The 23,733-nt window shown below is 40.4% G+C and overlaps 1 protein-coding gene across 5 annotated transcripts in view; it reads left to right on the top strand.

Moving 5' to 3' along the window:
* The window catches only part of LOC139387433 (STARD3 N-terminal like), a 37,919-nt gene that overhangs the window by 9,818 nt on the left and 4,368 nt on the right, over positions 1-23,733 (top strand). For 2 of the 5 annotated variants that reach the window (XR_011629163.1, XR_011629162.1), the window contains exons 3-9: positions 9,591-9,668; positions 9,769-9,846; positions 10,139-10,192; positions 15,055-15,172; positions 16,762-16,860; positions 17,270-17,328; positions 19,932-19,987. Coding sequence is in view for 2 of the 5 variants with exons in the window: in XM_071133593.1 (XP_070989694.1) it covers positions 9,591-9,668; positions 9,769-9,846; positions 10,139-10,192; positions 15,055-15,172; positions 16,762-16,860; positions 17,270-17,325 (483 nt within the window). In the remaining 3 variants the exon portion in view is untranslated. The remainder of the gene's footprint in view (positions 1-9,590; positions 9,669-9,768; positions 9,847-10,138; positions 10,193-15,054; positions 15,173-16,761; positions 16,861-17,269; positions 17,329-19,931; positions 19,988-23,733) is intronic. The other 3 variants (XM_071133593.1, XM_071133594.1, XR_011629164.1) reach the window with 2 other exon arrangements.

The following is a 23,733-nucleotide window of genomic DNA, read 5'->3' on the forward strand; positions in this document are numbered from 1 at the left end:
CTCCAAATCCCACCAACATCTCCTGCAGCGCAACTGTTCCTTGTTTAGGAACACACACACCAAAGGATGCAACAGGCTGACCAATACAAGGGTTGAAAAATTGGTGGCCATCCTCAACAAGGTTGGACAGTGAAGATGAGGCCTTGGAGTCTGATGTTCAAGAGGTGGACATTGAGGAGGTCCAGGGAAAATATATGGAAGCCTGAGGAAGACAACCAAAGTTTTAGTTTCTAGACTATCATTTTACAGATGTATGTTGAAAACATTTTTGGGAGATGCAATGGGTCATTGGGAATCATTCAATATTCCCTTTTGTTGTTCAGTGAAATCATCCCATGTGAAGAGTCAACTCATTTAATTAAAGTTCAATTCGTAACAAATATTTTTTCTATTGGAAGGATTTAATCATTTGCAATTATGTCTACTTATGATAAGGTAAAAGGTTTGTTTCTGTCTCCATATGATATATCCAATGTAAAAAAAATCTTAATTTTTAAATGGTATTAATATTAATTCCTGTTATTTCCCACGGAAAGTTTCCACCTCTGAATATTCCCCAAAATGTGCAACTCTAGCAGCTGGCATGAGAGATGTTAGAAGAGCTTTACTGGTGTTCAGCGCTTCCTCATTGAGTTTGTGAAAAACAAACTTTTTCTTGTTTTCCCCCTTTACTTTTTACTCCATATTATACGTTTTTGTGGGTTTTGGTTGGCTTTTTCTTGGGCAGATTTAGTGGGCACACATGGTGGGTGTCTATTTATTTATTTATTTATTTCTTGTTGCTAGTCAACTTTCAGTGGACACCTAATGAACACTCCACCTGCTTCCTTTTGGTTGTTAGTGACTTAGTTCCCACTTCTGTTTGAGCGGCTACATTTTTGGATTATTTTTGGGGAACGTAACATGTCACAAGACTTTCATGAATACAACCAACTTATTGGTTCAGGGACCTCAACCCTCGAATTAATGGCACATTTTTTTTGTTTTTTACTTTGGTACTCTGGACTCTGTCCTGGCCTTTCAAGGCCGCATTGAGACAATGACTTATCAGTGACCCAAGCCCTGCTCAGATAATCCCTACTATTGTGTCACCGAGCTGTCGTAGTACTGCTGCAAATGTACATTTTCCCAGGAGTGTTGGCAGTCATAATGTAAGTAACCTAATTTATGTTCTTCTAAATGCCTGTCAATCCGACGGCTATTATCATCAGTAATCATCTGCCTATGATCCTGAGTTATACTGTTTAGCACAGAGATGTTTTTCCCTAGTAAGGACGCCCACTGTGAGCAGTTCACCCTGCACTATCAGCTCAAATATAAATATCGCTGTCATGTCTACTTCTAAGCCTCCCAGTAAAGCAATAAAAACCAAGAATCCCAGAAAAGCGCCAAAAAACAGCTGTATGTAGCCTAAAAAATAAGGTGCATTAAAGCGATCTTGCTAGCAACAGAAAACCTGCATATATTGGCTCTGAAACTCACTTGGATAATTCCTTTTGATACAGTGGTAGCAATATATATGGTTATAACAGCTACACTAGACACATGAATGCCAATGGAGGTATTGCTGTTTGAGTCATATTCCTGTAAAGATTAGAGAGGATCTCATGTCAAATGCTGTTGAAGTAATATGGCTTCAGGTTCATCTGCCTCGCCTAAAGCCTGTTCTTGTGGGAAGTTGCTATTTGACCACCAAGTGTTAACAATTCGTCTCTGGATAATGTGTGTGAAATGCTTGGTAATGTATGTAATCTCAATAGAAGCAGATTTTCTGGGTGATCTAAATATTGACTGGCTTTCATCAAGCTGTCCACAGATAAAGCTTAAAACTGTAACCAGTGCCTGCAACCTGGTCCAGGTTATCAGTCAACCTACCAGGGTATTTACAAACGGAACAGGAACTAAGTCGATACAAGTGGATGATTACGTCTTTACCAATGTTGTAGAAATCTGCTTTGAAGCAAGATCCACACCCATTGAATTTAGTGATCATAATATAGTAGCCATATCTAAATGTTCCAAAGACTGGATTTAAAATGGTTTCTAAGCGATCGTAGCGGTTTTACAATTATTCCGAATGTTGAAGATGTGGAATATTTGTTGGTCTGTGTGTAATGTGTGATATCCTGATTCTGCACTTGAAGCATTTATGAAATTGCTTATTCCAGTTACTAATAAGCTTGCACCCATTAAGAAAAATATTTTAAAAATTGGTTAAATCCTCTTGAATTGAAAAATTGTATGGTTGAGAAGGATGAGGCAAAATAAATGTCACATAAGTATGGCTGCACAACTGACTGGCAAACGTATTGCAAATTTGAGAAATCATGTGACTGAACTTAACAAAAATTATACTATGAAACTAAAATAAATGATATAAAGAATGATTAGTAAAAAGCTTTTAAATGAAATTTTGGCCAAAAATGCAAACTCATTTTTGCTGTAGCGTTAAGATTTCCCTTCACTGCAACTAAGGGACCAAGGCCGAACCATGAAAAACCGCCCCAGACCATTATTCCTCGTCCACTGAACTTCGTAGTTGGCACTATGCATTGCGGCAGGTAGCGTTCTCTTGTCATCTGCCTAACTTTGATTTGTCCGTCGAACTGCCAGATGGTGAAGCGTGATTCATCACTCCAGAGAACGCGTTTCCACTGCTCCAGAGTCCAAAGGCGGTGAGCTTTACATCACTCCAACCAATGCTTGGCATTGCGCATGGTGATCTTAGGCTTGTGTGCGAATGCTTGGCCATGGAAACGTATTTCATGAAGTTTCCAACAGTTATTGTGCTGATGTTGCTTCCAAAGGCAGTTTCAAACCCTAGTGAGTGTTGCAACCAAGGACTGATGATTTTTACGCACTTCAGCTCTCGGCGGTCCCGGTCTGTGAGCTTGTGTGGCCTGCCATTTCGTGGCTGAGCCTTTGCTGCTCCTAGAAGTTTCCACTTCACAATAACAGTACTTACAGTTGACCGGGGCAGGACAGAAATTTTTCAAACTGACATGTTGGAGGTGACATCCTATGACCGTGCTGTGTTGAAAGTCACTGAGCTCTTCAGTAAGGCCTTTCTACTGCCAATGTTTGTCTATGGAGGTTGTGTGGTTGATTTTTATACACCTGTCAGCAATGTGTGTGTGTGTGTGTGTGTGTGTGTGTGTGTGTGGCTGAAATAGTTGACAGTGCATGACTGCGCAAAAATCAAACCGTGAGGTCGAAGGAGTTATCCGTAGAGCTCCGAGACAGGATCGTGTCGATGCACAGCTCTGGGAAAGGGTAAAAACAAATGTCTGCAGCATTGAAGGGCCCCAAGATCAGTGGCCTTTTCCATTCTTAACTGGAAGAACTTTGGAAACACTGAGACGCTCCCTAGAGCTGGCCGCCCAGCCAAACTGAGCAATTGGGGGAGAAGGGCCTTGGTCAGGGAGGTGATTAAGAACCTGATGGTAACTCTGACAGAGCTCTAGAGTTCCTTTGTGGAGATGGGAAAACCTTCCAGAAGGACAACCAACTCTGTAGCACTCCACCAATCAGGCCTTTGCGGTAGAGTGGCCAGACAGAAGCCACTACTCCAGTAAAAAGCACATGACAGCCTATTTGCCTAGAGGTGCCTAAAGGACTGTCAGACCATGGCCTGAATGGCAAGTTTCACATCTGGAGGAAACCTGGCACTATCCCTACGGTGAAGCATGGCGGTGGCAGCATCAAGCTGTGGGGATGTCTTTCAGTGAAAGGGACTGGGAGACTAACTAGAATCAAGGCAAAGATGAACGGCGCAAAGTACAGAGATTCTTGCTGAAAACCTGCTCCAGAATTCTCAGGTCCTCAGACTGGGGTGATGGTTCACCTTCCAAAAGGACGATGACCCGAAGCACACAGCCAAGACAATGCAGGAGGCTTGGGGACAAGTCTTTGAATGTCCTTGAGTGGCCCAGCCAGAGGCCAGACTTGAACCTGATCGAACATCTCTGGAGAGACCTGAAAATAGCTGTGCAGCGACGCCTACCTGACAGAGCTTGATAGGATCTGCACAGAAGAATGGGAGAAACTCTCCAAATACCGGTGTGCCAAGCTTGTAGCATCATACCCAAGAAGACTCGAGGCTGCCAAAGGTGCATCAACAAAGTAAAGGGTCTGAATACTTATTTATATTTAAGTTTTTAATTTAAGTTTTTAATATGCATTAATATACATTTCCCAATTTGTCATTATGGTATGTAGACTGAGGAAGAGAATGATAACCAAAAAAACATGTAGGCTAATTAACCTACCGTAGCAAAAATATTTGTGTTTAGTCCATGAGGAAAAAGTACAATTTGAGTCTTGTCTTAATCTCATTTGCAGCTTAATTTTGTCCACAAATCTATTGGTTAAAGGTGAGTATCCAAAAATCACATTCCCATAACTATATGCATGTTTGTGGCCTTGTTTTTGATTGGAATACAACAGACAAAACAATGTGTGAGAATAGTCAGTTCATGCCCCTATCCCTGCATCCCTGGCTCTCTATCCACAGTGAGTGTTACACACACACACACACACACATCACCTCACTATACACTATTAATGAACACAGTGATTACTTGATCTCTCTAAAGCACACAACAGGTCTTTGTTACAGGTGAGAGGCATTTACGCGCAAAATTATATTCTCGCTCGCTTTCTCTCCCCTTTTTCTCTCCCAATTTTCAGTTCAGTTTGCTTTATTGGCATGATGTAACAATGTATGTATTGCCAAAGCTTACTTTGGAGGTTTACAATATTAACATAATCAATATTGTCAACTGCACGAGTAACAGCAATAACCAAAGGTCAAAATAAGCATAGAGGACATGTGCAGGTATGTTGGTCTGTCCCTCAACTTATGGCAGGCAATGTAGTGCGCAATGTAGTGATGTAGTGTGTTGCCAACCCACAGCTGTCTGCGTCCTCCCCCAACAGGACGGGTAACCTATCCTCATCAGAGAGGTCTGAGGAAATGGCACTCGTAATTGTTTTTATATTTTTACAATTTTGCCAGGAAATGCAGCTCTGTTCAGGTTCTGCTGTTGTGCAGTGGTTGCACAGCCTTTCCTCTACAGGGGGCCTGGTCAAATATCTAGCCATGGTGTACTGTCAATTTAGGGCCAGATAGCACTGCGCTTGTGTTTCCCTATAAGTAATGTAAACTCAACAAAAAAATAAACATCTTCTCACTGTCAACTGTGTTTATTTGCTGCAAACTTAACGTGTAAATATTTGTATGAACATAAGATTCAACAACTGGAACAAACTGAACAAGTTCCACAGACATGTGACGAACACAAATTGAATAATGTGTCCCTGAACAAGAGGGGGGGAGGGGGGGGGGGGGGGGGGTCAAATTCAAAACTACAGTGGGGCAAAAATTATTTAGTCAGCCACCAATTGTGCAAGTTCTCCCACTTAAAAATATGTGGGAGGCCTGTAATTTTCATCATAGGTACACTTCAACTATGACAGACAAAATGAGAAAAAAAATCCAGAAAATCACATTGTAGGATTTTTTTAATGAATTTATTTAAATTACAGGCCTCATCTTTTTAAGTGGGAGAACTTGCACAATTGATGGCTGACTAAATACTTTTTTGCCCCACAGTAAGTCATTATTTGGTGTGGTCATCAGCTGCATTAAGTACTGCAGTGCATCTCCTCCTCATGGACTGCACCAGATTTGACAGTTCTTGCTATGCGATGTTACCCTACTCTTCCACACTTGCACCTACCTGCAAGTCCCCGGACATTTCTGAGGGAATGGCCCTAGCCCTCGCCCTCCGATCGAACAGGTCCCAGACATGCTCAATGGGATTGGGATCTAGGCTATTCGCTGGCCATGGCAGAACACTGACATTCTTGTCTTGCAGGAAATCATGCACAGAACGAGCAGTATGGCTAGTGGTATTGTCATGTCAGGATGAGCCTGCAGGAAGGGTACCACATGAGGGAGGAGGATGTATTCCCTGTAGTGCACAGCGTTGAGATTGCTTGCAATGACGACAAGCTCAGTCAGATGATGCTGTGACTCACCACCCCAGACCATGACAAACCCTCCACCTCCAAATTGATCCGGCTCCAGAGTACAGGCCTCGGTGTAATGCTCATTCCTTCAGCGATAAACGCGAATCCGACCATCACCCCTGGTGAGACACAACCGCGACTCGTCAGTAAAGAGCACTTCTTGCCAGTCCTGTCTGGTCCAGCGATGGTGGGTTTGTGCCCATAGGAGACATTGTTGCCGGTGATGTCTGGTGAGGACCTGCCTACAAGCCCTCAGTCCAGCTTCTCTCAGCCTATTGAGGACAGTCTGAGCACAGATGGACGGATTGTGCGTTCCTGGTGTAACTCGGGCAGTTGTTGCCATCCTGTACCTGTCCCGCACGTGTGATTTTCGGATGTACCAATCCTGTGCAGGTGTTACACGTGGTCTGCCACTGCGAGGACGATCAGCTGTCTGTCCTGTCTCCCTGTAGTGCTGTCTTAAGCGTCTCACAGTACGCAATGTATTACCTTGGCCACATGTGCAGTCCTCATGCCTCCTTGCAGCATGTCTAAGGGACGTTCACGCAGATGAGCAGGGACCCTGGGTATCTTTCTTTTGGTGTTTTTCAGAGTCCTAACTGTGACCTTAATTGCCTACCGTCTGTAAGCTGTTAATTTATTAATGACCGTTCCACAGGTGCATGTTCATTAATTGTTTATTGAACAAGCAGTGTTTTAAACCATTTTTACAGTGAAGATCTGTGACGTTATTTGAATTGGTAAAAATAATCTTTGAAAGGAGACTTTATTTTTTGCAGTGCTTTGTTTTGACTGTGTTGTTGTTTTTGATCTTATTGATTGGATGTTCTTCTTGTCCTTAGGCTTCAGTGTGTTAGAGGTTTGTGAACTCAGGACCAGGTAGATGAGGGGACTTATTTACAATGACGGCCTACCAGGGAACAGTGGGTTAACTGTGTTGTTCAGGGGCAGAGCGACAGATTTTTACCTTGTCAGCTCGGGGATTCGATCCAGCAACCTTTTGGTTACTGGCCCAACGCTCTAACCACTTGGCTACCTGCCGCCCCATTGCAGGGTGTGGTAATGATATTTCACCTTTATTTAACCAGGTAGGCAAAAAATATATATATGAGAGGGGGTCACTGTATTTTAGATGTTTCCAAAACTTAATTGCTCTTCGAGTTTTTATTATTAGTGGATATTGACCTAATTCTAAGTCTAATTTTGCCAGAAGTTGTTTGTTTATGGACTCCTCAATTAGTGTCCAGCTGCTTGCTGTTGTACTGTGCTTTTTTTGGTTCTGAGTGTACGTTAATAGTTTTTAATGTCTCACAGTAATGAAGGTGTAATTCACCATTTTTGGGGGGTTTCTGTGCTTTGGTTTGATAGTGTTCTGGTATTTTTTTCCCCCTCTTTATTTTACCACCTGCATAAAACCAGCTGTCATCTGGTCTTTTTTGTTTTGTTTATTTATCAATTTCTGTTTTGCTGATTTTAGTTTTTTGCCTGAATATATTTCTAGATTGATGCCTTCTTTAGTGTTAGTGGATGTGCTATTCAGAAAGTTATCTAAGAGTGTTTGGATATTTTGGTTACAGGTTGCTTTCTGGTATTCTTCTGTGCTGTTTTGGGCCCATCTGTATACATTTCTGATGTTGTACAGCCTACTGGGCTGTGAATGTGTGGTTGTTTCCAAGTCTGTTCTCTTGAGGAACAAGATCATTTGGCTGTGATCAGACAGAGGTGTTAGTGGCTTGACAGTGAATGAGCTGAGAGAGAAAGGGTCAATGTCTGTAATCATATAGTCTACTGTACTGTGTCCAAGAGGTGAGCAGTAGGTGAATCTCCCCAAAGAGTCCCCCCATAATCTACCATTGACAAAGTACAGAGCTGCAACAGATTCCTTTCCGTGTTTGTTGACGGTGCTGTCACTGTTGTTTCTATGGGGGAGATGAAGACTGTTAGAAACAGTATGGCCTCTAATAAAGCTGTCCCCTCGTGTGGTCGTTAGATCAGGTAGTGTTCCTGTGCACGCATTTGTGTCCCCACAGATGAGCACATTTCCCTGGGCCTGGAAATGGCACGTCTCTTCCTCAAGGGTGGGGAAGATCTCCTCTGAGTAATATGGGGATATATACACTGCTCCAAAAAATAAAGGGAACACTAAAATAACACATCCTAGATCTGAATGAATGAAATATTCTTATGAAATACTTTTTTCTTTACATAGTTGAATGTGCTGACAACAAAATCACTCAATTATCAATGAAAATCAAATTTATCAACCCATGGAGGTCTGGATTTGGAGTCACATTCAAAATTAATGTGGAAAACCACTCTACAGGCTGATCCAACTTTGATGTAATGTCCTTAAAACAAGTCAAAATGAGGCTCAGTAGTGTGTGTGTGGCCTCCACGTGCCTGTATGACCTCCCTACAACGCCTGGGCATACTCCTGATGAGGTGGCGGATGGTCTCCTGAGGGATCTCCTCCCAGACCTGGATTAAAGCATCCGCCAACTCCTGGACAGTCTGTGGTGCAACGTGGCGTTGGTGGATGGAGCGAGACATGATGTGCTCAATTGGATTCAGGTCTGGGGAATGGGACCGGCCAGTCCATAGCATCAATGCCTTCCTCTTGCAGGAACTGCTGACACACTCCAGCCACATGAGGTCTAGCATTGTCTTGAATTAGGAGGAACCCAGGGCCAACCGCACCAGCATATGGTCTCACAAGGGGTCTGAGGATCTCATCTCGGTACCTAATGGCAGTCAGGCTACCTCTGGCGAGCACATGGAGGGCTGTGCGGCCCCCCAAAGAAATGCCACCCCACACCATGACTGACCCAACGCCAAACCAGTCATGCTGGAGGATGTTGCAGGCAGCAGAACGTTCTCCACGGCGTCTCCAGACTCTGTCACGTGCTCAGTGTGAACCTGCTTTCATCTGTGAAGAGCACAGGGCGCCAGTGGCAAATTTGCCAAACTTGGTGTTCTATACCAGTTTCTACACTGACCCTTTGACCTTTAAAAACAATAGTAACTCACACACAAACTTCTCAGGCTTTTCAATCTATGATTGAACTGATATCATCTTGTTCATGGGGCGGCAGGTAGCCAAGTGGTTAGAGCATTGGACTAGTAACCGAAAGGTTGCAAGATCAAATCGCCGAGCTGACAAGGTAAAAATCTGTCGTTCTGCCCCTGAGCAAGGCAGTTAACCCACTGTTCCTAGGCCGTTATTGAAAATAAGAATTTGTTCTTAACTGACCTGCCTAGTTAAATAAAGGTAAAATAAAAAATAAATGTAATATTTATTCTGTCTCCAAAGTAACATTTCGACCGGTTGCTCACCTACATTGCCAATGCCGCCAACACAGTTGTTACAAAAATGCATGCCAATCACGGATAACATAGCAAGTCGCATATTTGAATGGGGGAATATTGAAAATGTTTGGTATTTTAAGAATGAGTTGAATCTATGACAAGTTAACTCAATGTATTGACTACAGATTTGGTTATTTTGCATCTGTCCTATCTGTCAAATCCATTTATTTTTATTGTTTTTGTCTTCATAGGTGAATGGAGGAATCGAGACGCGGCTCGATAAGGAGGTCTTACACTATGACTACCACGCCTCATTCTTCGACATATTTGTAAGTCCATTATGCTGCATCTTTGCTCAGAGTACAGTGCTCATTTGTTATCCAGATCAGGCAGAAATGATGACGTAAATTGCAACTGAATATTCCCTAGCTCCTGGCTGTGTTACGGTTTGCAGCCCTAATCTTGGCCTATGCTGTTTGTAAACTACGTCACTGGTGGGCCATAGCGGTAGGTGAACCATCCTATGACTCAAACACATTTTCACATTTGCTACTCTAGAGGGTGCTGTTTCCCCTGTGCAGGTCCTGTTTTACATGTTCATTGTGCCTGTTTTCAGTCGAGCAATGAATCGAATAGACAGTAATTGCATGGCAACACATTTCCTGTCTTGTTTTTTTTCTTCAATAGTTCACTTATGATGCAGTGACATTTTCTTTTCATGATTTCATTTTTACTGATGTAATGTATTTAATGCCAACTACAAGTAGTAACTGTTTTCTGATCGGTCTTTCCATCACAGATAACCACAGCAACCACAAGTGCTTTCCTGATCGCAAAAGTCATTTTATCAAAGGTATGCTTTTATTAAAGTATGTCTGATATAATTTTAACAAGAGGAATGAAAATATAATTCATAATTTGAATACAATAGGAGGGATATGCATCTTCTCTCTGACATAGTTGAAGGGTGATAAGATGTTTTTTATTTTTCATGTTTGGATTGTGAATCGAATAATGTAAGCATTACTGTAGGACTTGGTGTTGGTACAGTGGTTCCTCCTTTAGCCAGTTGGATTTAGGGGGCGCTATTTTAATTTTTGGATGAAAAACGTTCCCGTTTTAAAGATGCTTGACTATGCATATAATTGACAGCTTTGGAAAGAAGACACTGATGTTTCCAAAACTGCAAAGATATTGTCTGTGAGTGCCACAGAACTGATGTTACAGGCGAAACCCAGATAAAAATCCAACCATTGCCGCATTTTTTGAAACCGCCTCATGCCAATGACTCCTTATATGGCTGTGAATGAGCTACGAATGATCTTACGTTTTCCACGTTTTCCCCAAGGTGTCTACAGCATTGTGACGTCTTTTTAGGCATTTCCCTTGAAGAATGGCTGTATGGGACCATATATGGCATGTGGTCACATGGTGTCTCCTGCAGAAAACCTTAAAATACTGAGGTAGCCATTTTTCCAATCGCTTCTTATGAGAAACCAACTGCCTCGACGGATATATTATCGAATATATTTGTTAAAAACACCTTGAGGATGGATCCTAAACAACGTTTGCCGTGTTTCTGTCGATATTATGTAGCTAATTTTGAAAAAAGTTTGGCATTATAGTTGTAGTATTTTTCGGTCGATTTCTCAGCCAAGCATGGTGAAGAAACGGGAGCTTTTTCGCCTACAAAAATAATATTTTTGGAAAAAAGGAACACTTGCTATCTAACTGGGAGTCTCCTGAGTGAAAGCGTCCGAAGTTCTTCAAAGGTAAATTATTTAATTTGGTTGCTTTTCTTATTTTCGTGAAAATGTTGCCTGCTGCCAGCAGAGCCTAGCATAGCGTTATGCCATGATAAACTTACACAAATGCTTGTCTAGCGTTGGCTGTAACGCATATTTTGGAAATAAATCTGAGATGACAGTGTTGTTAACAAAAGGCTAAGCTTGTGTTTGAATATATTTATTTCATTTCATTTGCGATTTTCATGAATAGGAAAAGTTTCTAGGGGTATTTATGTCCGTTGCGTTATGCTAATGCATTTGAGGCTATGATTACGCTCCCGGATACGGGTTTGCTCGTCGCAACTGGTTAAATCATGTTTCTAGTCTATTTCATAGTTACACTGTGTAATCATTGACGTCCCAGGAGCGGTAAACACTGTTGAAGTGTATAATTGTAATATATACATGCAGACACAGCATCATTCAAAGAATGGAGTTTGATACACCTGGTATTAGATATGACACCAACAAAAAAAATACTTGCTAAATAGCGATTTTTGTAAATTAACTTTGACAAAAAAAATATGCACAATCGTTTGTCTCTACATTAACTACCATATTCCGCTTAATTGTAAATGTTTTGCTTAACTTGTTATGACTACTTACATCTGCTTCCCCCGTAATGTCAGCCATCTTTGCTGAAGAAATTCACCAGGGACGGGTGGCTCGCGTGAAATTCCTCATTAATATGAATAGTCATATAAAAACCTTGGGACCCAAATGCATAATGAGTGCCCTAACTCCCCCTTGTGGTGGTCTGGAGCAATGAAGCCGTGACGCTGGGTACCTCTAAGCGTAAGCTCACATCTTTTAAGTAAAGGCTGATTTGTAATTCATATATACAGAATAAAAAAACAGTACATCCTGCCAGCACGCCCACAAGTGTGCTGAATGACGCATTGGAGGAAGCGAGGAATGATATTGGAGTAACAATCCAGGCTATTTCCTCTGAGACCTGCATAATAATGTAATGAAACAAGCAGGGAGCAGGTTTCGAACCCTCAACATTCTAGCCCGAAGTCCAGTACGCTATCAACTGTGCCCAAATTTATTAATTGGGGTTGGGGCTGATTGTGGCTAAAAACACTAAGGGGAAAAAGTATTATTAGTTTTTCATAGGCATAGCAGGATGGGCTATTAGCTGAACAATAGACTATTCAACCTTTTTAACTAAATTATTGTCTAATAGCTGAGCCAACATGCAACAAGTCATTAGGATCTACCTTTCCACATCTACCTACACACGGTTAATGTTCTGGGGGAAAAAAATGTGTGTGCGATTGGTCCCGAGTGGTGCAGTGGTCAAAGGCACTGCATCTCAGTGCAAGAGGCTTTTTCTACTGTCCCTGGTTCGAATTCAGGGTGTATCACATCCGACCGTGATTGGGAGTGCCATAGGGCGCACAATTGGCCCAGCGTCATCTGGGTTTGGCCGGGGTAGGCCGTCACTGTAAATAAGAACTGGTTCTTACCTGACTTGTCTAGTTAAATAAAGGTTCAATTTAAAAAACTGGCCGCAACCGCAGCGCAATCAATAGGAGGTGAATAGTGGCTGGTGCTGAAAATATAGCAAACTTGTTGGTGTGCAATTGTTGCACACCAACAGATGGAGAAAACAGTCGAGCAATTCATTTCAACAATCTTCAATGAAGCCCTCTTGTCTATTTCTTCAGAGCCTAGACTATATAAAATAACTTAGCCTACCTCGGCCAGTTATGAAGCTTAACAGCCTAATAGAAGTAGGATTTTTTTTAAAGGGGCCTACTTACAATTGCAACTGGTCAAAAATGTGGCATCCTAGCACTTAGCATTTAAAAAAGACTTCACTTTCAAACTAAAACAATGTAACTAATAATTAAAAGCGCACATTTGTAAATCCCAAACTCCAAAACGAATTGGAAAGGTAGATTCAAATTATGTGACATTTGTGGTTACAATAAAGAATGTAGCCCATCATGCAAATGTTTCCTATTAGCAGGACAATATACTTTTTATAGCCCAGCTACTGTCCCTCAACTTGCAATGTATTTGATGCTTAAGTACTGTAAAGTGTTACATTTCTAACTCAAAACACCATTTCTTCATCAACATCTTTATGCTTTTGTTAATCTTCTCGATCTTCTTTTTTTCCTGTAGCAATTTTGAGCAAATTGCTCAAGGGCCATAGTTGATTAGTCTGTGAAGATGACGTTTATTGAATGTCTCGCCAGCCTTGATCCATGCCGGGGCTTGCACGACGCAATGTTCTTTGTTTGTCAGACGAGTTATTGGAATCATTGACTCGCGCGTTGAAAAGGGCGAGGAATAATCAATGCCAGGCACACCAGTGAGCTCTGGAACTCCACCTCCTCCGACAGGCAGAGTCAACATACGTGATGGCTTCGTCAGGTCTTCGGTTCACACTGACATTTCCATTCCTCTTCTGACAACAGAACTTGACCAACTGCTCACCAGGCACAGCAAGGGCCGCCCGGACCGTTATGCTGTTCTGCCTTTCCAAGGATGTGTAACCGAAGAGATGCCCGAGTGGGCACCGCTGTGGGTGTCTATTTCAGCACCATTTCGCACTGCTCTGAGACAAGCATGGAGAAATGAAAATTTTCCAATATTCCACGATATTCTTAAGATATGTGTTGACTGAATATAAGCAAGTGATGTCTGCGTTCTCCAGAAACCTAATGGCAAATGCCCCTTTAGATATTAATATAGTGTCCTCCAATCCTCTTAAGAGCAATTATTGTCGGAGAGTCACATCATTGAAAATAATATTTGTAGATATACTGTTAAGTGGCGTAGGTCTTATTTATTTAAAGAGCATATTGAAGTTAGAAGCCTACAACTATTTTAGCACTGTTTCGCGTTGCTCTGAGACAAGCATGGAGACTCTTGAGACAAGCCTACTCCTTCCTCCCCATCGGCGATTTGAACCCCGGTCTCGTCTGCACGACATAGGGATTCTTTAGCTAAATAGCCCAGTACTCTACTGCCGACCGTCGTGTTGTACAGCGCCATATTTTCCATTCCAGCAGGTACCAGTCAAAAGTTTGGATACACCTACTCATTCCAGGATTTTTCTATATTTGTACTATTTTCTACATTGTAGAATAATAGGGAAGACATCACAACTATGAAATAACACACATGGAATCAGTTAAGAACAAATTCTTATTTACAAGGACAGCCTACTCCTTCCTCCCCAACAGGCTGCATTCTGTAGTACAGACTGTTCTCCCTTATGTAAGAAATTAGGCACTTTCCCATGTTTACTACAGTATCTATTGTAGACTGCACAGTAGCCAAATAAACACATTTTGTTAATAAAATAATGATAAAAAAATACTCTTTCAAAATGCAGATGTTATTTACTTATGGATCCATAATGAATTACTATGGGAATAAATATCACTGATTTACAGAAATATTGGAGAAAAGTTGAAGGCAAAAAATGTTCCATCCTGTAGCCTACTCCCGACCGTCACGTTGTACAGCGCCATATTTTCCATTCCATCCTAACGGAAACCCTGAGGGTTTATTTTTTTCTCTGAATAGGAACACCATAATATTAATCAAATGAATTAAGCAATTTTTTTAATCAATCCCATATACTATGTTATTACAAAAAAGGTTTTAAATTCTCTGGTAATGCCAATACGGAATACTATCAAATGCTTCTCAAAGATGCCCTCTGGTGGTCAAACTAGCAATAATTTGCAGTAACAGAAAAAATGTCTGACAATTAAATGACGTGCCACAGAATGCTGCGGCAGCACGCAGGGTGTGCCGCAGTATGACGCAACTTTTAAAGGAGGAATCACTGTACATGTTTAGTGTCTGTTCTTGTCAGTATGCAAGTAACAACATATGTTTGCTTATGTGTGTTTTGCTATATGAACTAAGAGCAAATTAGTTTTGTGTGTGCATGTTACAGCTCCTTTCCCAGGGGGCCTTTGGGTACCTGCTGCCCATCATCTCTTTCATCCTGGCCTGGATAGAGACGTGGCTACTAGACTTTAAGGTTCTACCTCAGGAGGCTGATGATGAGAACAGTGAGTATGGGAAACTCCCATTGCACTCCTAGGGTGCATCCCAATAATATCTCCTTTTTCCTGAGGTGTACATCCGTTCACTACTTCCCACAAATCTAAAAGCATTGGATTGGTGGAGGTATGGGCTAGAGGGAGTCTTCACCAGATATTTCAACAAATAAGTAAATGAAGGGAAAGGAAAGTGAACAAGTACACACTTTGGGAGGAAGAGATAATTGGGACGGCGCCCTAGACAATCTTCTAAATTGACTTATTTTGATTCATACTCACAGTTTACAGAAACGGAAGAAATACAGATTTTAAATCATAATGTAATATAAAAACACATGAAAAGACAAATGGGTTACATATCCTTTTGTCTTGATTGGAGTCATTTGTATTGTTAAAAGCTCAAATTATTGTAGTGGGTCTCTTTTTTGAAAAACAAACGTGCAATTGTGCTTGCTGCCACAGTGTTTTCCTTCACCGCATTCAGCAAAACATGACCGCATCTGTATATACAGTGCGTCTGGAAAATATTCAGACTCCTTCACTTTTTCCACATTTTGTTACGTTACAGCCTTAAAATGTATTAAATACATTTCTTTCCTCATCAATCTACACAAAATACCCCATAATGACAAAGCGGAAAACAGGTAATTCAGACCCTTTGCTTTGAGACTCGAAATTGAGCTCCGGTGCATTCTGTTTCCATTGATCATCCTTGATGTTTATACAAATTGATTGGCATCCACCTGTGGTAAATTCAATTGATTGGACATGATTTGGAAAGGCACAAACCGTGTCTGTATAAGGTTCCACGGTTGACAGTTCATGTCAGAGCAAGAACCAAGCCATGAGGTCAAAGGATTTTGTGTTACAGCCTGAATTCAAAATGGATTACGTTGTTTTTTCTCACCCATCTACACACAGTACCCCATAATAACAAAACATGTTTAAAGAAATGTACATTACTTGCAGAAATATATAATTTACATAGGTATTCACACCCCTGAGTCAATGCATTTTAGAATTACCTTTGGCAGTGATTGCAGCTGTGAGTATTTCTGGGTAAATTTCTTGACAGCCTTTTTAAATTCTTGCCATAGCTTTTCAAGATGATTTTAAGTCAACTGTAACTAGGCCAATCGGGAACATTCAATGTTGTCTTGGTAAGCAACTCCAGTGTATTTTTGGCCTTGTATTTTAGGTTATTGTCCTGCTGAAAGGTGAATTTGTCTGTTGGAAAGCAGACTGAATGAGATTTTCCTCTAGGATTCTGCCTGTGCATAGCTCTATTCTGTTTGTTTACTCCTGAACTTATTTAGGCTTGCCATAACAAAGGGATTGAATACTTACTTATTGGCTGAAGACATTTCAGCTTTTAATTTTTAGTTGATTTGTACACATTTCATAAACATAATTCCACTTTGACATTATGGGTGTATTGTGTTTAAGCCAGTGACACAATCTCAACACATTTTTATACAAGGTATAACACAACAAAATGGGGAGAAAGTCAAGATTTGTGAATAATTTCTGAAGGCACTGTACAAGTGATACTATGTTACAGTGACACTTGTGTCATCATTGTGTTTTCATCCCATCAGGATTTCTTTCTATAATGGACGCCCCTGAAAGGACCCCCTTCGTGCAACCAGGACCACTTTCAGATGGGCAGTTCTACTCCCCACCCGAGTCTGTGGCAGGTGAGAATGTGTGAATCTAAGGTTTGAGTTGAAATTTTACAGGCCTGTTTGTGGATTGTTTTCCATAGAGAATGTTGTAGCTGTTTAAACTGGGTTTAATCTCTGTGGTATTCACAGTGTATAAGTAAGTGTCTTTTAAACAACATAAATGAGAAATTTTGTTTTGGCACCAACGACTGGTATGACAAATATTGAAGAAGCTCTCTGGTGTCCAAGACAGTATGAAGTGTCATCAGAATATTTTTTTTTCTCATATCCGTATACTCTGATATGTGTCACCGCATGGTGATATTGTCATTTTCAAATCCATTTATTGCACAGCTTATTTACGCTATTTCCTATGTCTGTGTGTTTTGTAATTTTCTTAGATCTATTTGACTTTTTGGTGTTGTGCTTGCTCCGTTTGTAGACTCTGATGAGGAGCTGTTGGAAGATAAACATGACCCGGAGAAGGCTCTTATTTAGCAGGTAACTATACTGTCTTTACCACTCAAACTAATGAGGCGAGTAACTGAATAAAATCAAAATAGTATTTTGGTGTTTAGAATGGTGCCTATAACAGGTAGGATTTATTTATATCATTATAAATAAGCATTTATAACATTCAAGCGTTATGGATGTTACATTTTCAAGCAAAATCACAACTTTAATCTCTCACAGAATGGACAAACAAAATAGAAATTGACCTTTTTGATGTTTGTCTATAGTACCATTTAGGGCAGTGGTATTCACTTTTTCAGCGGGGACCCCAGATCTAATGACACAACCTTAAAATCTGTACATTTCGATTTTTACGTCAACAAATAACCTTAAATTCGTTGCATTTTCATCTCTTATCAAAACTAAAAGAAACAAGTAAAACATTTCTCTAAAATAGTATTTAGTTAATTATCTTTCTCAATTTTTGTATATGGTCCTATACAATCTGTACTCTAAATGTTTTGTTCCCAAATTATTATTGGATTTTTTTGGGGTGACCCCACTGCAGTTCCCCCGCACCCCGACTTTGAATACCACTGCCTTAAGGCATCTGCATGCTTCCCAGCCGGAAGAGTTTGTGCATACACTGCTGTTCAAAAGTTTGGGGTCACTTAGAAATGTCCTTGTTTTTGAAAGAAAAACCTGTTTTTTTTGTCCATTAAAATAACATCACATTGATCAGAAAAATACAGTGTAGACATTGTTAATGTTGTAAATGACTATTGTAACCGGAAACGGCAGATTTTTTAAAAATAAAAATGGAATATCTACATATGCGTACAGAGGCCCATTATCAGCAACCATCACTCCTGTGGCACATTGTTAGCTAATCCAAGTCTATCATTTTAAAAGGCTAATTGATCATTAGAAAACATTTTTTGTAATTATGTTAGCACAGCTGAAAACTGTTGTGCTGTTTAACCTGTTTGGGCGCATGAACTGCTAGCGGGACACCTACGACAACATCCAGTGAAATTGCAGAGCGCAAAATTCAAAATACAAAAATCGTAATATTAAACATTCATGAAAATACAAGTGTCATACATCATTTAAAAGCTTAACTTCTTGTTAATCCAACCGCGTTGTCAGATTTCAAATAGGCTTTACTGCGAAAGCATACCATGTGATTATCTGAGGACAGCGCCCCACATCAAATACTTTTTCAACCAGCAATTAAATAAATCACTTACCTTTGTAAATCTTCCTCTGTTTGCAATCCCAAGGGTCCCAGCTACACAATGAATGGTAGTTTTGTTCGATAAAGTCCTTCTTTGTATCCAAAGAAATCTGTTTAGTTGGCGCCAAGGATCTCAGTAATCCACTCGTTCAACATGCATACAAACAAATCCAAAAAGTTACCGGTAAAGTTTGTCCAAACAAGTCAAACGATGTTTCTAATTAATCCTCAGGTACTCTAATAAATAAACAATAATATTTCAGACGGAGAATAGTATGTTCAATAGGGAAGATAAATAACAAAGAGCGCACACCTCATTCACGCGCCAACACGACAACTTTTATAATGAGACAACTTGGAAAAACTACAACTACTCACTCATTTTTCAAAAAACAAGCCTGAAACCCTTTCGAAAGACTGTTTACATCTAGTGGAAGCCATAGGAACTGCAATCTGGGTCCTATCTATTTGTATTTCCCATAGGCTAGCATTGAAATGGCCTGTGACTTCAACCCCCCAAAAATTAATTTTCCTTTGGTTTTTGCCTGCCATATTAGTTATGTTATACTCACAGACATTTATTTTAACAGCTTTAGAAACTTGTGTTTTCTATCCAATGCTACCAAGTATATGCATATCCTAGCTTCTGGGCCTGAGTAACAGGCAGTTTACTTTGGGCACATCAGTCATCTGAAATTCTGAACAATAACCAGTATGCTAATAAAGTTAAAGAAGCAATACAACTGGCCTTCTTTAAACTAGTTGAGTATCTGGAGCATCAGCATTTGTGGGTTCAATTACAGTCTCAAAATGGCCAGAAACAAATACTTGCTTCTGAAACTCGTCAGGCTATTTTCATTCTGAGAAATGAAGGCTATTCCATGCGAGAAATTGCCAAGAAACTGAAGATCTCGTACAATGCCATCTACTACTCCCTTCACAGAACAGCGCAAACTGTCTCTAACCAGAATAGAAAGAGTGGGAGGCCCTGGTGCACAACTGAGCAAGAGGACAAGTACATTAATGTCTAGTTTGAGAAACGGACACCTCACAAGTCCTCAACTAGCAGCTTTATTGAATAGTACATGCTAAACACCGGTCTCAATGTCAACAGTGATGAGGCGACTCAGGGATGCTGGCCTTCTAGGCAGAGTTGCAAAGAAAAGCCATTTCTCCGACTGGCCAATAAAAAGATTAAGATGGGCAAGAGGAACTCAAAAAGACTACGGTCTGATCAATTTGATGTTATTATAATGGATAAAAACTGTGCTTTTCTTTCAAAAACAAGGAAATTTCTAAGTGACCCCAAGCTTTTGAACAGTAGTGTATATCATGATGACGTTTATGTGCATTTTGCACTTCAATAAGTTTTTTTCTCGGTTGTTTGTGGGGGGTGTACATTTCTTTTCTCAAGGCCAGCTGAAGTTTGGGAGCTGACATGTATGCCCCTTGGTCTGAGATTTGTTAACGGTAGGGATTCTTCAATAAAATGTATCATTCAACGAGAGATGACTCATTTTCATGCACCCCTATTCATTGAGAAATACTGCACCAACCATCTTAGTTAGATGTAGAATTGCACGACTAAGATCTCATCAGTAAAAATGTTAAACTTAATGACAACTCAAGAAATCTTTCTTAGATTAAATCTGACTATTTTTAGGAATTGTATACTGGCTACGGCATCTCAAAATGGACAAATAGTATTTGCTGCTTATTTTTCAAGAGAAGGTATTTTTTAAGGGAGTTTGAGCACACTCGTCCGGTTTGCCTCGTAGACTTCGGCTGGCCAAACTGAAGCATGCTGACGCCTTTAGGGGGAGTGTATAAGTGTATATTGAAAAAAGTGAACTTCAAAAATATTGGTATGTTGGAGAAATAAAGCAAATATGAATCAGTATGGATGCTACATTAAATAGACAAGCTTTTTTTTTGTTTTTTTTAATAAATTTTACCCCTTTTTCTCCCCAATTTCGTGGTATCCAATTGTTGTAGTAGCTACTATCTTGTCTCATCGCTACAACTCCCGTACGGGCTCGGGAGAGACGAAGGTTGAAAGTCATGCGTCCTCCGATACACAACCAACCAAGCCGCACTGCTTCTTAACACAGCGTGCATCCAACCCGGAAGCCAGCCGCACCAATGCGCCGGAGGAAACACCGTGCACTTGGCCACCTTGGTTAGCGCACACTGCGCCCAGCCCGCCACAGGAGTCGCTGGTGCGCGATTAGACAAGGACACCCCTACCGACCAAGCCCTCCCTAACCCGGGCGACGCTAGGCCAATTGTGCGTCGCCCCACGGACCTCCCGGTCGCGGCCGGTTACGACAGAGCCTGGGCGCGAACCCAGGGACTCTGATGGCACAGCTGGCGCTGCAGTATAAATAGACAAGCTTTTTGAACATATTAGCAAAAGTCTTAGGTCAAAACATGGCCGTTCTCAAGGAATTCCAAAACCATAATATAGAAAATATGGCCGTTTCCATGATTACTTTAGAGAGCAAAAACAACAGTTATGGATGTTTGTCTGAAATCATGAAATCTATCTTGTCATTTGGAGTGTTTTCAAGAAGACAGCATAAGGCATAGTACCTGCATAATTACAGTTAGCCTTAATAGTATACACAGCCAGGCACCACACTCTAATAGGTTAGACCCAAAGATAAGTGTTTTTTTTTTTTTTGTATAAAAAAATAATCTGAAATATTGTAATGCAAATGAGGCATTTGCCTGTACTGCCAATCCACTTTCTGGACACTGGATGAAGCCTGTATATTTTGGGGGGCTCATTTGAAAAAGACACTCCAGGACTATTCAGTTTGTTGATTAGCACTCTTATCTTTCTATCTAAAAAAACTTGTACTGCCATGTATCAGATCAATTTCAGCATACGTTTTCCAAGATAATCTTAGCTAGAACACATTTTCAAGATATCAACAATTGCGTCACTAAAAGTATGAAGAATATATTTCAGAAAAGCACAAAATGTGGTGAATGCACAAGCTTCTGAAGCTAAGATATGATAATTCAATATCCATCACATCCACAACCATTATGGATCTCATAATGCTAAAAATGGATACTAAATTTCAAGAGAAACCAATTACAGACCATATAAAAATGATGGTGATGATAGTTGGCTTTACAGACAGTTTCAAGATCAGATGTAAGGTGCATGTTTTACAAACTTTTCCTAAAAACCGTTATGTACAGTTGAAGTCGGAAGTTTACATACACTTATGTTGGGGTCATTAAAACTCGTTTTTCAACCACTCCAAAATGTATTGTTAACAAACTATAGTTTTGGCAAGTCGGTTAGGATATCTAATTTGTCCAACAATTGTTTACAGACAGATTATTTCACTTATAACTCACTGTATCACAATTCCAGTGGGTCAGAAGTTTACATACACGAAGTTGACTGCCTTTAACCTCTCTGAACCACCCATCCCGTATCCGGTATAATTGTCATCAGCAACGCTGAATAGCATAGCGCCACAGTCAAATAAAATTACTAGAAAATATTCATATTCATGAAATCACAAGTGCAATATTGCAAAACACAGTTTAGCCTTTTGTTAATCCACCTGTCGTCTCAGAATTTGGAATTATGCTTTACAGCGAAAGCAATACAAGCGTTTGTAAGTTTATCGATCGATCGCTCAACAAAACAATAAGTACACTTAGCATAAGGTAACTTGGTTACGAAAATCAGAAAAGCAATCAAATTAATGGTTTACCTTTGATCTTTGGATGTTTTCACTCACTCCCAGTTAGACAGCAAATGTTCCTTTTGTTCCATAAAGATATTTTTCAAATACCTCAGTTAGTTTGGCGCGTTATGCCCAGGAATCCACCGGAAAGAGCGGTCACGACAACGCAGACAAAAATTCCAAATTATATCCATAATGTCCACAGAAAAATGTCAAATGTTTTTTATAATCAATCCTGATGGTGTTTTTCAAATATCTATTCGATAATATATCAACCGCGACAGTTGGCTTTTCACTAGGACCGGGAGTAACAATGGCCGCCTTTCTCTTTTGCGCACAACTCACTCTGAGAGCCCCCACCTTTCCACTTATGCAATGTGGTCGTTCACGCTCATTCTTCAAAATAAAAGCCTGAAACTATGTCTAACGGCTGTTGACACCTTAGGGAAGCCATAGAAAAAGGAATCTGGTTGAATCTGGTTGATATCCCTTTAAATGGACAATAGGGATGCATAACAACAGAGAGGTTTCAAAAACAGGGGCACTTCCTGATTGGATTTTCCTCAGGTTTTTGCAAAAATAGAACTTTGTCCATAATGACCATTTGGTATGTTTGGAGGAAAAAGGGGGATGCTTGCAAGCTGAAGAATACCATCCCAATCGTGAAGCACAGGGGTGGCAGCATCATGTTGTGCACTTCACAAAATAGATGGCATCACGAGGATGGAATATTATGTGGATATATGTTGCTTCAATAAAAGTCTCAAGACATCAGTCAGGAAGTTAAAGCTTGGTTGCAAATGGGTATTCCAAATGAACAATGACCCCAAGCATACTTCCAAAGTTGTGGCAAAATGGCTTAAGGACAACAAAGTTCAGGTATTGGAGTGGCCATCACAAAGCCCTGACTTCATTCCTATAGAAATGTTGTGGGCAGAACTGAAAAAGCATGTGCAAGCAAGGAGGCCCACAAACCTGACTCAGTTACACCAGCTCTGTCATGAGGAATGGGCCAAAATTCACCCAACTTATTGTGGGAAGCTTGTGGAAGGCTACCTGAAATGTTTGACCCAAATTAAACAATTTAAAGGCAATGCTACCAAATACTATTTGAGTGTATGTAAACTTCTGACCCACTGGGAATGTGATGAAAGAAATAAAAGCTGAAATAATTAATTCTCTCTACTATTATTCCGACATTTCACATTCTTAAAATAAAGTGGTGATCCAAATTGACCTAAGACAGGTCATTTTTACTAGAATTACATTTCAAGAATTGTGAAAACAGTTTAAATGTACTTGGCTAAGGTGTATGTAAACGTCCGACTTCCAACTTCAATGATCCCTTATTGATGTCATCTATTAAATCTACTTCAATCAGTGTAGATGAAGGGGAGGAGATGGGTTACATAAGGATTGTTATGCCTTGAGACAGTTGAGACATGGATTGTGTATGTGCCAATCAGAGGGTGAATGGGCAAGGCAAAATATTTAAGTGCCTTT

Source organism: Oncorhynchus clarkii, chromosome 28 (genome assembly GCF_045791955.1).
Source record: "Oncorhynchus clarkii lewisi isolate Uvic-CL-2024 chromosome 28, UVic_Ocla_1.0, whole genome shotgun sequence".
Classification (NCBI taxonomy): domain Eukaryota; kingdom Metazoa; phylum Chordata; class Actinopteri; order Salmoniformes; family Salmonidae; genus Oncorhynchus; species Oncorhynchus clarkii.